Here is a 15936-nt window from a genome sequence, read left to right as displayed (position 1 = left end):
AACAAAATACACTATATTTAAATAAGTTGTTGTGCATGATTGGAACTGGCGACTAGATGTGTCGCTTTCTCTACATCCTTGACTGTGGCGACATAAGCATCATAATGTGTTCAAGGTTCAAGTTAGGTCGGCTCTCTAAGTATCCAGCATGGCCCCTCGACAAAATCTTCCTAGCATAATATGGCGGATGGAGCGAAAGCAGTGGTAGCTGGAGTAGTGATATGGAGCACACCCCCACTTCCACAATGTTTGCTCACATCCTCATTCTGAGACGACCAATTCTAGCAATGGAAACGGACCATACTAAAATATGTTGGTTTGGGTCTGGGCGTGGTGCTGTTTTACTTTAATAGACCTGGAAGGCATTTTGCAAGGGTATTGGGCAAGTATTTAGGCATATTTTGGTGGTTCATATTGTCTACTCAGGATTTTGGCTATTTATAGTATAAAATGTTAGTATTTTTAATAGCGTGATCTAGCCGTCTTGTGTTTTTAATATCATGATCTAGTCGGCCCAGGTTTTTAATATCATGATCTAATCAGCTTGGGTTTTTAATATCATGATCTCGTCGACCAGGGTTTTTAATAACGTGATCTAGTCGGCCCGGATTTTTAATATCATTTTCACGATCTATTCGGCATGTTCACGATCTAGTCGGAATGTCATTATCTAGTCGGCCTGACATAGACATGAATGCAGTCGTGCTTAGATTGGCTAAACGAATCAATCGTCGCGTCAACTTTAGGGACATGTCTTCGTTTTTTATTGGCTATACGAACCAGTAGTCTTGAATAATTAAAAAGTCGTCCCGTCTCTTTAGTAATGAACATTTTGGGTATTGTTTGTAAATAGTGCACAAATTTGAAAAGCCATTTTATAAAATGGTTTATTGGATTTTAATAGTCCCTATTGAATGGTATTGGCCGATTATAATCCCTATTCATTTTATCGCCGCTGACGCTCCCAAATTTAAAAATGTTGGCCTCCAGCGGTCCCCCGTTAAAAAGAACTTAACGGCGTTATACTTTTTTACGAATTTCAAACTAATGTTTTAGGGCATTTGATCGGAAGGCAGATATGAGTCAATTGATGTAAAATTTAGCACAAAACGGTAATCAAAACAGACTGATTTTTGTTAATTGGAAATTCAAACATCCGAATTGAAGCATTGTATCGTCGTTTTGGAGCACCATTTCGAACAAAGTTTTACATCAATCGACACGTATCCTTCTTCCGATCAAAAGCCCTAAAACATTAGTTTGAAATTCGGAAAAAAATATAACGCCGTTAAATCCTTTTTAACGAGGACCATTGGGGACCAACTTTTCAAAATTTGGGACCGCCAGTAGCGATAAAATGAATAAGGATTATTATCGACCAATACCAATTAATAAGGATCTTTAAAATCCAATAAACCTTTATAAAATGAATATTATGGGTTAAGTAATTTATTGTTTGAAAATAAATAAGTCGCACACTAGTGTTTGAGATATAAATCCAATAAATAAATTAAGCCATTTTATATAATGATTACAAATTGGGATTTATATCTCAAACACTCGCATGTCAAGTTCTGAAGCAAACATAGTTTTTCAAAGTCACGTCCAACTTCACTTTAAAAACTCATTTGAGAACATAGCAATATAATAAAAACTAAAACGTCCTTGGCGAAGCACAAACCCTAACCAAAGCCTCCTGGTAAACACTAAACAAAAGGAGATGATGATGATTGTATATGAAAAATAAAAGGATTTTTACATACATCCCATCACTAACCCTTATTAATTACATATATTCCCAACCAAAACAAACAATTACATATTTTCCTTTTCTCATATCATATTATCCATTTACCCCCTATTTAAGATGTATCTTGCAACAAATAAATTATATTTATTCAAAAAAGAAAAAAAATTATACCAGCAATTATAGAATTACAGTTAACCGGCCACATCATATGATCATCTTCTCAATCTTACTTTGACTTCGGCAAGCAAGATTTTCTGGCCACTTCCTCGTTACTGGAAATGGCCACCACCATTCTTTCCCTCTTTCTTAATAACTTTGATATGATAATATATTATGGAAAAATATGATACATAATACAAAATAGCCTAATGGCTATATATCAACACAATTGCAACGGCTAGTCTTCAATTAAGCCAAGAATTTAGGAAGTCAATATGGAAGGTGAATATGTCACATATTAAAGGAGATATAAAGCTAATATCATGGAATAATATATGATATCTTTTACTCCCCCTCAAGTTGGAGCATGGATATCCTTAATACGCAACTTGTCGAGTAATGTGTGGAAGTGTTGTGCGGCCAATGGTTTTGTTATAACGCCGGTGACTTGTATCTTCGAAGATACCCGCATGGGGGTTATTTATTTTGACTCAACTCGTTCTCCAACAGAATAGCAATCCATCTTGACGTATTTTGTTCGTTCATGAAAAACCGGATTAGTGGCTATGTGACGAGCGGCTTGGTTATCACAAAACAATTGAGTAGGTCCAATAGGTGGTGTTTCTAGTTCCCTTAAAACGCATCGCATCCATAATATTTCTTCGACCACGGCTTCCATGGCACGATATTCGGCTTCGGTCGATGACCGAGAAACAATAGGTTGTTTCTTCGATTTCCAAGATACGAGTGCTCCTCCCAAAAGAAGTATGTATCCAGTTTGGTACCGTCTGGTGAATGGACAACCTAACTAGTCCGAGTCACAATAAACCATGAGACTTGTACCACCTTCTTTTAGTAGAAGAATTCCTTGACCCGGGGTGGCTTTAAGATATCGCAAAACACGGTTAGTGGTATCCATATGACTTTGCCTCAGGTCTCCAACGAATTGGCTCAAAACGTTAAGGACATAAGTAATATCGGGCCTTGCAACTTGTAGGTAGAGAAGTCTCCCAATTAATCTTCAATATTGATTCCCGTCCACTCGTGGCTCTTCGTAACATTTATCCAATTTTAAGTTTTGTTCCATCGAAAACGGACTTGGATGACAACCCATCATTCCTGTGTGTTCCAAAATATCGAGTGTATATTTCCGTTGGCTTAGAACTAACCCTTCTTGGTGCATGCCACTTCTATTTCAAGGAAAAACTTTAATGAACTAAGATCCTTGATGCTAAACTTTTTGTCAAGAAACGTTTTAATTTTCTTGAATTTCATTGGAATCATCAGCTACGATAATTACATCGTCAACGTAAATGAGTGCAGCCACAAACATGCGTTTTGTTTTGTAAATGAAAAAAGAGGGGTCAGCATCGGTTTGTATGAAATTTATTGTTTTTCATACCAATTCCTTGAAGTTTATTGAGCCCATAAAGTGATTTCTTTAACTTGAAAACCCGATTTTCGTCTTGCTTTCCAAACCCTTGAGGTATTTTTCATGTAAACATCTTCGTGCAAATCTCCATGTAGGAAGGCATTGTAAACATCAAGTTGATGGATGTGCCACCCTTTCTTTACGGCCATGGCTAACAAACTTCGTATTGTTACCAATTTGGCGACGGGCGCAAAGGTTTCATGAAAATCTGTGCCTTCCATTTTTGTGAATCCTTTGGCCACAAGACGAGCCTTGTACCTTTCAACATCTCCATTTTGTTTATATTTTATTTTGTACACCCATTTTGAATATGACACATGCCTTCATTTTGTTAACTTTTCAGGTACCCAGGCCATTTTCTTTGAGTGCTTGAATTTCCTTTTTCATCCCTTCCCTCCACATCGGATCTTTAATAGCCTGGTTAAAATGTTTTGGCTCACTATTGGTAGTAATGGCCGATAAAAAAACTTTATGTTTATTAGTAAAACTTATTATAAGAAATAAATGGTAGTCTATAGATTGGGGTAGTGGTACATCGTAATCATTGAGATGTTTGGTCAAGAACGGGTTCTTTTTCCTTTTTGCGGTTGCAAGTTTTCTGGTTTATAATGGTGTTTGCTGGAAGTATTAGTTTGTTCTAATGGGCTTTCTTCAGGCCAGTGGTATTATCTACTTGATCATCCTGTGGGTTTTGGGGATGTTGGAACTGGGCAGGTCAGAGTGTGGGTCTTCTTCAGGCCCAATGTTGTCATTCATCTCTTGAGCCACATTATTTAAAGGAATTTCAACATGAGCATAATCTTTTGTCAGAGATATCTTTGGTCAGATCCCACCATTGTGGTTGAAAAAATACCTCTTCTTCTTCTACGGGGGCATTTATGAAGGGAAAAATATTTTCAACGAATTTCACATTTCTAGATATTATAGTTTTCTTACTTTTAACATCATAAATTTGATACCCTTTTGTAACATGAGGGTACCCTAAAAAAACCCTGGTTTCCCTCTTTCTTTAAACTTATCTCCCCTTGTTTCGTGCTTCTATAATAGGCTAAACAGCCAAAAACCCTCATATGTTCATATCGGGTTTTTGGTCGTATAGTAGTTCGTAAGGGGTTTTGTTTTCAATTACCTCCGACGGAAAAACAATTTATGATATATGTGGTGGTAAGAATGCATTCTCCCCAAAATTGCGTTGGTAAATTTTCCTCAAACCTTAGGGCTCAGGCAATTTCCAATAGGTGTTTATGTTTTCGTTCCATCATGCTGTTTTGTTGTGGTGTGTGTGGACAAGTGATTTCCAATATAATCCCCTCTTTGGCATAAAAATTTAGCATATAATTTGATGTGAACTCGCCCCCATTATCACATCAGATTCTTTTTATGTTTTTCTCAAATTGAGTTTGTACCATTTTGTGAAAATCTACAAGGCAAGTGCTAACCTCATGTTTCTGTTTAAGAAGAAAAACCCATACGGCTCTACTGAAATCGTTTACTATTGTTAAAAAATAGTTTGCTTGTGTGAGGGAAGGTATACGGTATTTCTCCCAAATGTCACAATGCAATAAGTCGAAACAAACACTTGTTTTAGTAATACTAACAGGAAAAGGCAATCTGGAAAACTTGGCCTTAACACAAGAATCACAAACGTCATTAGTTTTAAAAGAAAAATTCTTAAGGAAATCAACATAAGCAAATTTAGAATTTGTGGCATGGCCTAATCTGTTGTGCCAAAGTATCAATTGTTGTTATCATCACTTTGCTCTTGTCTCCAACCATCCCCATCTTGTATGATCACCCACTCTCATCAATGCCTCAAACTCAAGCCTCGCATTACACAAAAATCGGGAAAGAAGGTTACATTGCATTGAAGATCTTATGACACTTTTCTAACAGATTAGAGATTGCATTAAAAATCGGGAATGTGAAGGACCCCTTTTATCACCTTTCCGTTGGGTAGAGTATAGTCGTCTCTACCCTCATTGGGTATGGATTCACGATTTGGTATGACCACGGGTGATTCATATTTTTTTTAATTTTATTTTGAAGTAAAAAATCTTTACAAGTAATATGCTAGTTAGCACCCAAGTGTATTACCCACTTACCTTCTTGACCGATATTACCTGTCATGTTTGCATTCGGAGGATTTGGTTGATTAGCAATGGGTGTAATGTAACCGAAGATTTTAATAAACTGTTGGTACTGCTCGTTGGTTATTTCCGGAATTTGACTTGTCTACCCCTCAACACATGCAGCCCTTGATTTTCCTTTCTCTTGCTTTCCCTTATCCAGCCACCACTTTGGATACCCGATAAGCTCAAAACACCCATCCTTGTTATGCCCATCCTTTCCGCAATGATCACAATGTTCAACTTGTTGTTTTCCATCATTTCGAATGGTTCTGCTATGTGGCAGATTTTTAACACGTTTATTTGGCACAAAATCTTAGAACGCAGCGGAATCATTTGTAGATCATTTGAGACCGAAGACATCCCTTTGTTGTTCGTAAAAAATGGTACGTTGCTCTGAGTGTTGGAGTTGGTTGCATGGCTAGGATTTGTGTTCGTATGGTTCTACGCTCGATGTCTAAACCAAGTAGGAACTCATAGAGCCTTTCTTTCTCCTTGAAATCATAGAGTTTCTTCCCAATCTCACACGAATAAACATTACAGTCACATGTGGGAATTGAAAGAACCGTTTGTATTTCATCCCAAAGAGATTGGAGTTTTGTGAAATAAGCATAAACAGACGCACCTTCCTGTCTGGTTATGATTAAAGTCTGTTTCAACTCGTATGCTCGTGGCGCGCTTTCTTTGCCGAAACGTTCTTTAAGATCTGCCCAAATATCTTGAGCGGTCGTATCATACTTCACACTCGTTCTTATCTCCTTCTCCATAGTGGTGTTTAACCAGCCTTTAATCATGGCTTCACGCCTCAACCAAGCCATGTAGGTGTTAGCACTTTGTTCTGGTTTCTTGATCGACCCATCAATGAAACCAAATTTGTTTTTTGTGAATAAGAAATTGAGCATATCTTTAGACCAATCGTTGTAATTCCCGTCGGTTAGGACGTCGTTGACGTGTAGTTGCCTTGGATAATCTGAGGCATGTAAGTAATATGGAGAGGTGTGATCGGAGTCCCCTCTATCGTTTTGGTTGCGTCTTCTTTACTACCGGCCATGGTAATTGGCAGTTTAGAGGTTGGGGTTTTTTTTTGTTTGTTTTGGTTAAGTTTTAATCGGGATCTGTTTCTAAGGAGGCTGTGATACCATAATAAAAATGATATGACAATATATTATGGAAAAATATGATACAGAATACAATATAGCCTAATGGCTGTATATCAACACAATTGCAACGGCTAGTCTTCAATTAAGCCAAGAATTTAGGAAGTCAATATGGAAGGTGAATATGACACGTATTAAAAGAGATATGAAGCTAATATCATGAATAATATACATTATCTTTTATTTCTCAAATGAGTTGGAATATTTTTAACAATTGAAGACTTGAATCAAGTTTAAAAAACACATTATATTATGATTGATCAATCAATCAATCAATCATGCCTAGTAAAATCTCACCGACAGCAAAGCTATAAGTAGGGTCTGGGAAGGGTGGGATGTAGGCACACCGTACCTCTATCCAAAGGAATAAAGAGGTGGCTTCCAGAGAGACACTCGGCTCTAAGTACATGTGTATGAAGCAAAATAAAGGAAAACAAAGTTTAACAGTTATATAAAAACTACTACTAATTATAATAATATTAATAATAAGATCACAGTTTAACAGCTATATAAAAGCTAATAATAATTATAATAATAATAATAATATATGTAAGGGAAATACCATTATGGTATGTGACCTAAATAAGTTAAGTCTAAGCCCTAAGGTATTCAATTCTCTCTAAAAATCCTTAACTTTAATTCTACTTATCCACAAATTCCTATCCTCAACCATGTCCTCGAAGAGGTTTAGGTCTATCAAATCATGCCTAATCCTCTCATCCCAAGTTAATTTCGGTCGTCCTCTACCCCTCCTCCCCTCTATAGTAATGTTTTCTACGGATCTAACAGGATTCGTCGTCTGTCTTCTCTTTACATGTCCAAACCATCTCAATCTCCACTCTCTTATCTTGTCTGCTATGTTCGCCACCCCTAATCTCTCGCGAAACACAACGTTTCTTATTCGGTCTAGCCTTGTGTGCCCACACATCCAACGTAGCATTCTCATTTCTGCTACCTCCATCTTCCGCACTTGTGCCTTCTTGATGGCCCAACAATCTGTTCCATATAGCATTGCAGGTCTAACTGCCACCCTATAGAATTTTCCCTTTAGTTTAATCGGGAAACTCTTGTCGCACAATATACCTGTGGCTGCTTTCCATCTACACCATCCTACCTGAACTCGGTGGGTCACATCACTGTCTAATTCCCCATCGCTCTGTACAAATGATCCTAAATACTTGAACTTCGTTACCTGCGGGACCACCTGCCCTTCAATTGTGATCTGTGCGTCTTCATTGTCGTTTATCCCACCAAAATCACAGTGGAGGTACTCCGTCTTAGATCGGCTAATCTTTAAACCTTTTGTCTCTAAGGTTGTTCGCCACTCCTCAAGCCTCATGTTTAGATCTTGTTTTTTCTCAGCAAGTAACACAATATCGTCTGCGAACATCATGCACCACGGGAGAGTCCCCTGAATCGACTTTGACAACTCATAATATATTATGATTGATGCAAACCATAATTCGAACTCCTATCCCCTCCTGATGTATTCCACCTTCTCCTCCAACAAACTGCGTCAGCAATGCCGATTCTTCTACCTCTGAAGAAACACTAAGTGAACCCTGGACAGATTATAGATAATCTGGGGGTTAAGTAATGTTTCCCACGAGAATGAGGTCCGACAGAGACGGTTGTTCTTCAGGGGACCTGCAAAACAAACACCGTAAGCTCGTCACTAAGAAGGGGGGGTTCCTCCTTGTGACCACCCTCCGGCGTGAGAATCAGACTAGATTGCTCTGAATATAAGTGTATATTAAGAGATTGCTAGATAACAGGATAGCCGATGATCTTACCATTCCAAGATGTTGGAGTATTTATAGCCGAAGGTAGGTTTCCTAGAAGGTACAGCCGGCTGAATAGTATTCCTGTTCTACCAACAGTGGACTATGCACAGGCCATACTGGTTGGTGGATAGGTTACGGCCAACAGTAACAAAGTCGGCTGCACTATTCCACCAACTGTAGATTATGCACGTCCCACCTACTGTGGAATATACGCAGGCCATGCTGGTTGGTGAATAGGTTACGGCCAACAGTAACACTATTCTACCAACTGTAGGCTGCGAATGCCCCTCAGTAAGAGTTGGTGAGTAGGCAGCGGCTAATAGTGACAAACAGTACTAGAGGGTGCTCCTCCTCGTACTGTTGTCGGTGAGCTGTCACCCTGTGATTGGCTCATGGGCTGTTCTGGTCAGATTGTCTGTCCTATCCATACCTTGGTAGGTATAGTACAAGAGATCTTTCAGAATCATACGGACTGGCTCATTTTGGCGGGATTGTTCCCGCCTTGCTCATTCCTTCATGTGACTACTGAAGTAGCTATTGTCTTGTGCGTGTAGCCCTGCTGTCTGCGGGTAGCCTTCCCTGATGGCTTGTATCCGCAACTGCGGGAACAGGCGGGGTACTTCACCATTGGGAGGCTTTCCCTGCGTGTACAGCTTGCGTACTGCGCGTAAGGTTCTCTGAGCATGGTGGGTCCTGCGGGAGCAGATGGCCTTTGCGCAGACGTCCCTGTTCAAGATGAGTCTTGCGGGACCAACTGGGCTCTGCTGGGACCTACCTTTTCAAGTCCCCCCCAGTCCAATGTTCTTCTCATGAATGTTTAATAAAGTGAGGTGAACTTTTGGACTTTAAGCAAGGGGTTTTGAAAAAGGTTTTTAGTTTTAAGGTTCTCCGTGTGGATTCTTCCCGCGGGTTTCCTAATGTCACTTGCAAAAATTCCCGATTTTTTTGCTTGATCTTTGGGTATGATGCGGGTAGGTATGTAACCTCCTCGCAAGCCAGGAGCGTTGAGTCCCACTTGTGTGGATTCTCCCTGAGGTTTTGGTAGTTTTGAACATAGTGATCAATTATGTTAAAACCACCAATTCCATCCTAGAGTCTCAAACAATGTAGTTCTCGACGTTCCCGCTATGCGGGGATGTTATTTCCGTTTCCGCAAGCATTGCCCAGAAGATTCTTCTTGGTTTCAATTCCCTGCGGAGCGCTAGGTATGTGAAGGGTTTTGCCTTAACACTGTACCCGCGCTCGTCTTACGGTTACTTTACTTTCAAGGTACCCCTGGCGTCAATTCCCTGCGGGTGCTAGGTATGTGAAGGGTTTTGCCTTAACACTGTACCCGCACCCGTCTTATGGTTACTTTGTTGTCGGGGTATTCTTGGCTTCAATTCTCTGCGGGTGCTAGGTATGTGAAGGGTTTTGCCTTAACACTGTACCCGCATCCGTCTTACGGTTACTTGGTTGCCAAGGTAAAGGGTATTTTCCCGCTTACTTTTGAATCTTTTTTGAATTTTGAATTTCGAAATTCGAAGGGTTGGTGGAAAGATAGGAACAGTCCAAACATCTGAAATGTCGTGCGACGGTTTCTTCTGACTGTGTCAGGACGTGCAGGAAGTTATGGTGACGTGACAGTACATGGTCATTCCAGACGCTTTTTCAGGCGCGTGGGCGCGATTTTTTGGGCGCGTGGCCGCGAAATTACTGGCACGCGTCCTTTTGACAGCTATTGCCAGCTTGCTTTTTGCCACGCGTCATAGTTTCATTGCACCCTCGATTTCTCTCTCCTCCGCATTAAATTCACCACATTAATTGCGATTAGTATATAAAGGGGGAGAGGGTCCTTTGTAATTCACACCTTCACCCTTCTCTTCTTCTTAGCGATTTCCGGCAAATACTCCCCTTTTCAGGCCAGCATTTTCCCGAAATCGCTTTCTTTCTGCAAGATGTCTTCACATGATCTCGAGTCTACCACCGATGACAGGAGTACTGCTGGCGAGTGCCAGTGTGCTCTGCCCGGCGATCAGTACCGGTATGTTGTAAGGAAGTTCATGCTCGATCCTCTCGAGCCTGAGTTTCCTGAACCCCATCAGACCGTGTACGATGCCCCCAGAGGCAAGATCGGGGTTTATGCAGCATTCTTTGTCTATGGGAATCTTAGGTTCCCATTGACAAAGTTTGTTTACCGTGTCCTCGAGAGGCACGGTGTTCATCTGACCGAGTTGCACCCCATGGCGATCGCCAAGATTCGCCATTTCTAGTGGGTGTGCCGGATTTTGGGCCTCGAGCCCCATGTTGACCGCCTGATGACCTTCTACACTTGGAGGTGCATCCAGGGGTGGTATACCCTGACAACCCGTATCAAGGGTTTAAAGATTTGTGCCACCGAGCGCAGTCTCCGTTCGTGGAAGCGGGAGTTCTTCTACATATCCGCTCGCGCCGTCCCCCTTGCCATGAAGTTTAAAAATGGCCAAGCAATTCCGAGCCTTCACGCCACCAACTACCAGGAGGCGGAATGGTTCTCGAAGATATCCCTGGTCCAATCTCCGGTTTTCCGGTTTCCGGAGTCCGGGATGGTGATGTTGGGGATGAGCCGAGTGTGGAAAGAGGCTGACGCGCAAAAGGTTCCGATCGTCCTCGAATACGGTTCGAACTCTATCCCTTACGGTATGCTCCGTTTCTTTTTTGCTTATACGAGTTTATCTTCTAACTGTTTATTTTCTTTCAGAGGGGAACGACTTGGAGTCGCTCCTGTACCCGCGGGAAGCTGACGGTCCCGCGCGGATGGGTACTCGTGCTCTAGACGAGAACGAGTTGCCCATCCTGGAACAAATGGCGGATCGGTTCGTGGAGGTCTATCCCTTAGGCCACGAGATCCTGAGCCACCGGCGGCCAGGTAAGGCGTTATTCCATCCTCAACCCCTCAATGTTGTACCCGCTGTTGGAATTCCTGACATCCCGTCTTCTTCTGAGGAATCCGCAGATGGTCCTTCGTTGGTGCGGAAGAAGAGGGCTGCCAGCGGGAAGGGGAAGGAGAAGGCGGCCTCCACAGCCGATCCAGTGATTCTATCTGACACCGAGTCAGATAGTGAAGAGGTGGCGGGGAACCCTGGTGGTGAAAAGACCACTGCTCCGGAGGCTACGACTGTTCCCTCCGGAGAGCCAAAGAAGACGACGGTGACCAGCGCAAAGAGGCCGGCTCCATCGGGTCCGTCCCCGCCTCTCCGTACCTTTAGGCTCAAGAAAACCCGTAAGTACAACTCTCTTAGCTTTTATCTTCATAGTTTAATCCTTAGTCTTTTAACACTTTTCTTCTTTACGCAGGCGTGGATGTTGGCGCATTCCAGGGTGAGGGGCCGAGTATTACTTCTCCGCCAATGACGGTAGGCTTGGTCAGCCTACCTGAGGCGTCGACCCAGGCGCCTGCGCCTGCTTCCGCTGGTTCAGTTGCTCACTCTGAGCCGACTGTTCCAGCCGAGATGACGTCACCGCCGGCGGTGAGTGCAATTTTTACAGCATCCTTCACCGAGCCGGCGGTTACTGTTGCTGCTGACTCCGCGGCGGCGACAGCGGCGGACACCATGCCTCCGCCCTCGACTGCGGCGGAAACCATGCCGCCTCCGCCATCGGCCTCGACGGCCGAACCTTCAGGTACGCGCGGGGCTTCTCGCCGATCTTTGTTACCTTCCCATCTGCCTGACCTTTTGGATGGATTTCCCTTAGGTTCAGGTGATGGGTTCGGTGGCTATCGGCCTGTGATCGACCCTACAGGTGCGTAGGTTTTTTTGGCCTTTATGCATTTTTTATCATCTTTTCCTAACTGCTTTGTTTCTTTTGCAGTGTCGGATTCCAATGAAGTGTATGTTCCAAGATGGAACATTCGCCGAGGAACAACCCTTCGCACACCTGTGGAGTGCGTGGACTGGGCTCGCCACGCTGCTCCCCATGGTGCGTTGGGGGAAGCCATGGTTAGCTACCAGGAGGGTAGGCTAACCAACGAGCTTCGGGTTCTCCTGGCCCGGATGCAGCCACGCGTCGAGCTGCTTTGTCGTGAAAACGACAAGTTGAAAGCAGCTCGCGTTAAAGAAGTATCTCAGGCGCGTGCTCTCCGGGAGGAGAACCAAAAACTAACCGCAGTAGCTGCGGAGAAGGAGAAGGCCTTCAAGGCCCTCGAGGTTGAGGTTCAAGCGCGACTCGAGGCCCGCTCCAAGGCTGCCCAAGCTGTTAACGAACAGCTTCGGCTAGCTAAGGAGACTGCGAGGAACGCGACCGAGAGGGCCACCAAGGCTGAAGCTGTTGCTGAGCCTCTCCGCCTGGAGAATGAAGAACTTAAAGCCAAATTAGAGGCTCTTCAACAGGCTCATGATGCCTTGGCTATGGAGGACGCGAAGAAGCTTCAAGAGATCCTGGACCAGAGGGGTGTGCGCAAGCGGAAGCTTAAGGGCGTTGAAGAGGCCGCTGCAAAGGATGTGCTTCTTGCCAATCTTAATAAGAGCGAAGCTGAACGCGCCTGTACCCAAGCTCTGGTTGCCAAGGAATGGCTTCTTCGAGAAGCGTTGCCTCAGGTATTTTAGCTTTATGTCTTCACGCTTTCCTTTGTAAAAATAGAAGTGTTTCTTATACTTGTACATTTTTTGTAGGTTGTGCATCGGGTCTTTTCAGAGACATCTTACGACGATGCTATGAGCGCAGCCCTCAACGCTTCTCATGAGGATGGGGAACGGACCGGCTTCCTGCTTGGTCTAGGGTTTGCTGAGAAAGGCGTCCCGCCTTCCAACTTCCCTTTGTATAATGCGGATACTGAAACTATTTACGACCAAGCAGTGAACCAGTATGCTGCCTTCCCGCTTCCGGTGGTGGAGAAGGTGAATGAAATTGCTGCTGCTGATGATGGGCTTGCTGTCCTTAGAGCTTTCCTTGAACCGCCACACTCTGCTGATGGTGCGGGTCCAAGTGGAAGTGGTCCTGAAGCATGATCCAGAAGATCCCTTTCCACCACTAGCGTAGATATTTGCTTTTGTATTTCTTTTGTATGCGGGTATACACCCAGCAATGTTTGTAATATTCGAGTTTTGATGAAATAAAGAATGTGTTTGTCCTTTTCTTTGTTTATTTTACGCATGTTTGCACTTAGCAATTTCTTTAGTACTTAGATAAGTTAACTTTTTGACGTGGTAAATTATAAGTTTATTTTGCTTCCTCTTTCATGATTGTGCGGGTAGGACCGTCACTTGCACTTAGTAGGATGGCTAAACTTACATTTAACCTGCGTGGAAGTTTTCCTCATCTTTTCCTTTGAAATTTTCTAAGTATTCAGAATAAGTTAACCTTTGAACGTGGTAGATGATAGGTTGAAGTTTTGCTTCCTTGTTCGTGATTGTGCGGGTAAGACCGTCACTTGCACTTACAAGGATGGCCAAACTTTACTTACATCTGACCTGCGTGTAGGTTTTCCTTATCTTTTCCTTTGAAATTTTCTGAGTGTTCAGAATAAGTTAACCTTTGAACGTGGTAGATGATAGGTTGAAGTTTTGCTTCCTTGTTCGTGATTGTGCGGGTAAGACCGTCACTTGCACTTACAAGGATGGCCAAACTTTACTTACATCTGACCTGCGTGTAGGTTTTCCTTAGAACTTTTTTAACATTTTTAGCGTTGTGTTTATGCGGGTTTTGCCGCCTTCCACACGCAACTACTTACTTCTTCACACATTGATGCGGTGAATACCGGCACATGGGAAGTTCATAAGTTAAAGGTAAGGCTATCAACACATTGTGAAAGGAGAATCATTTCCATTAGAAGTGGCTCTTAGGCCTTTTCTTTACAAGTTTGGAATTGATCTACATATAACATTTGCGTAATTGAGCTCCATTCCATGTTCTTGGGATGGGAGTGCCATCGAGCCTTTCGAGCCGGTATGCGCCCTTTCCCAGAACTTGTTTGATAACATATGGCCCTTCCCAGACCGGGGCCAGCTTTCCCGGGCGTTCTTGGTTCGAAGCCTCGTTGTTACGCAGTATGTAGTCTCCTTCATTGAAGTTGCAGAGTTTTACCCGCGTGTTGTAGTACTTTTGCATTTGTCGTTTGTAATTCTCTTCACGCACTGCGGCTAAGTCTCTGCGTTCCTCGGTTAGCATAAGGTCTAACCGTCTTTCCGCATCATTGTCTTCTGGCTGGATCAAGACCCTTGGTGAGGGTAGACCAATTTCGACCGGGACAATGGCTTCAGTGCCATAAGTGAGGCTGAACGGGGTTTCTCCCGTACTGGCCTTCTTCAGCGTTCTGTTTGCCCAAAGGACGTGCGGAAGCTCGTCCACCCAGCCGGATCTGTGTTCCGATAGTCTCTTCTTGATGCCTTCGACAATGCTTTTATTTGCTCTTTCCACCTCACCATTACCTTGCGGGTGTGCCACTGAGGTAAAGGTGTGGGTGATTTGAAGTTCTTTTAGCCACTGTTGTAGCTTCTTGTCAGCAAAGTTGGTGCCGTTATCGCTCACCAAATTCTGTGGAAGTCCAAAACGACAAATAATAAATTCCCAAATAAATTTTTTGATATGTTTCGCGGTTGTTTGGGCTAAAGGTTTTGCTTCTATCCACTTGGTGAAGTAGTCGATGGCTACCACTAGGAACTGAACATTTCCTGCTGCTGTAGGAAATGGGCCTGTCACATCGACGGCCCACTTCTGAAATGGCCATGAAGAAGTGACTGGAACAAGTTCATTCTTCGGGCGGTGCGTGTTGGGTGCGTAAAGCTGGCAAGACCTGCATTTTCTGATGTATGCCAGTGCATCCGTATGCATCCCCGGCCAAAAGTATCCCGCGTTGTTTAGCTTGGCTACAACAGCGCGGGGACCTGCGTGTACTCCACAGATGCCTTCGTGTACTTCCCTTAGGAGGTAGTCAGCATCTTGGTTGTCCACGCATCTCAAGAGTGGGCCAAGAAAGTTACGTCTGTAAAGGATGTCATTGACGAGTTGATAATTCAGTGCTTTACAGCGTAGTTTTCTTGCCTGTGTTTTTGACTCTGGTAATGTTCCTGCTGCAAGGTAATTTATTATTGGTGTCATCCACGTTTCTGTACCGGTTTGGATGACACAAATTTCCTTGTGCGGGACTGATGGTGCTTCGAGGAGTTCAATGCGGATGTCCTTTCCCAAGTGGGTGAAGGCTAGTGATGCAAGCTTGCTTAACGCATCCGCAGATTTGTTTTCGCTGCGCTTGACATGTATGACTTTACAATCATTAAAATCACGCATAAGGGTTTTTGCCTGAGCGAGGTACAGGACCATTGTGTCGTTCACAGCCGTGTACGTCCCATTTATTTGGTTGGCCACCAGCATGGAATCCACGTGGGCTTCCAAGTTTTTCACTCCCATCTTACGCGCAATTCTCAATCCGGCCAAGAATGCTTCGTATTCGGCTTCGTTATTCGTACTTGGAAAATCCAACCGAATAGCGTAAGTATATTCTTGGCCTGCTGGGTTGGTTAATTTTAACCCTGCGCCTGAACCCTCGTTATTGGCTGCTCCATCAGTGTAG

General features: G+C 43.3%; 1 protein-coding gene across 1 annotated transcript; it reads right to left on the bottom strand.

Moving 5' to 3' along the window:
- Positions 1-5799: 5799 nt before the first annotated feature.
- On the bottom strand, positions 5800-6285 carry LOC143587803 (uncharacterized). The gene has a single exon (XM_077068985.1). The coding sequence runs from the start codon at positions 6283-6285 to the stop codon at positions 5800-5802; it is 486 nt and encodes a 161-aa protein (XP_076925100.1).
- Positions 6286-15936: the final 9651 nt, after the last annotated feature.

Source organism: Bidens hawaiensis, unplaced genomic scaffold (genome assembly GCF_021521415.1).
Source record: "Bidens hawaiensis isolate Kalapana, Puna unplaced genomic scaffold, B.hawaiensis_p1.1 tig00035888_1, whole genome shotgun sequence".
NCBI classification, from domain to species: domain Eukaryota; kingdom Viridiplantae; phylum Streptophyta; class Magnoliopsida; order Asterales; family Asteraceae; genus Bidens; species Bidens hawaiensis.
Note: the sequence above shows the minus strand (reverse complement) of the source record. Positions and strands in the feature narration are given on the sequence as shown.

What these genes read in the sequence shown, in the direction of transcription:
- LOC143587803 (XM_077068985.1), bottom strand. Translation starts at nt 6,285, where the DNA reads ATGGCTTGGTTGAGGCGTGAAGCCATGATTAAAGGCTGGTTAAACACC.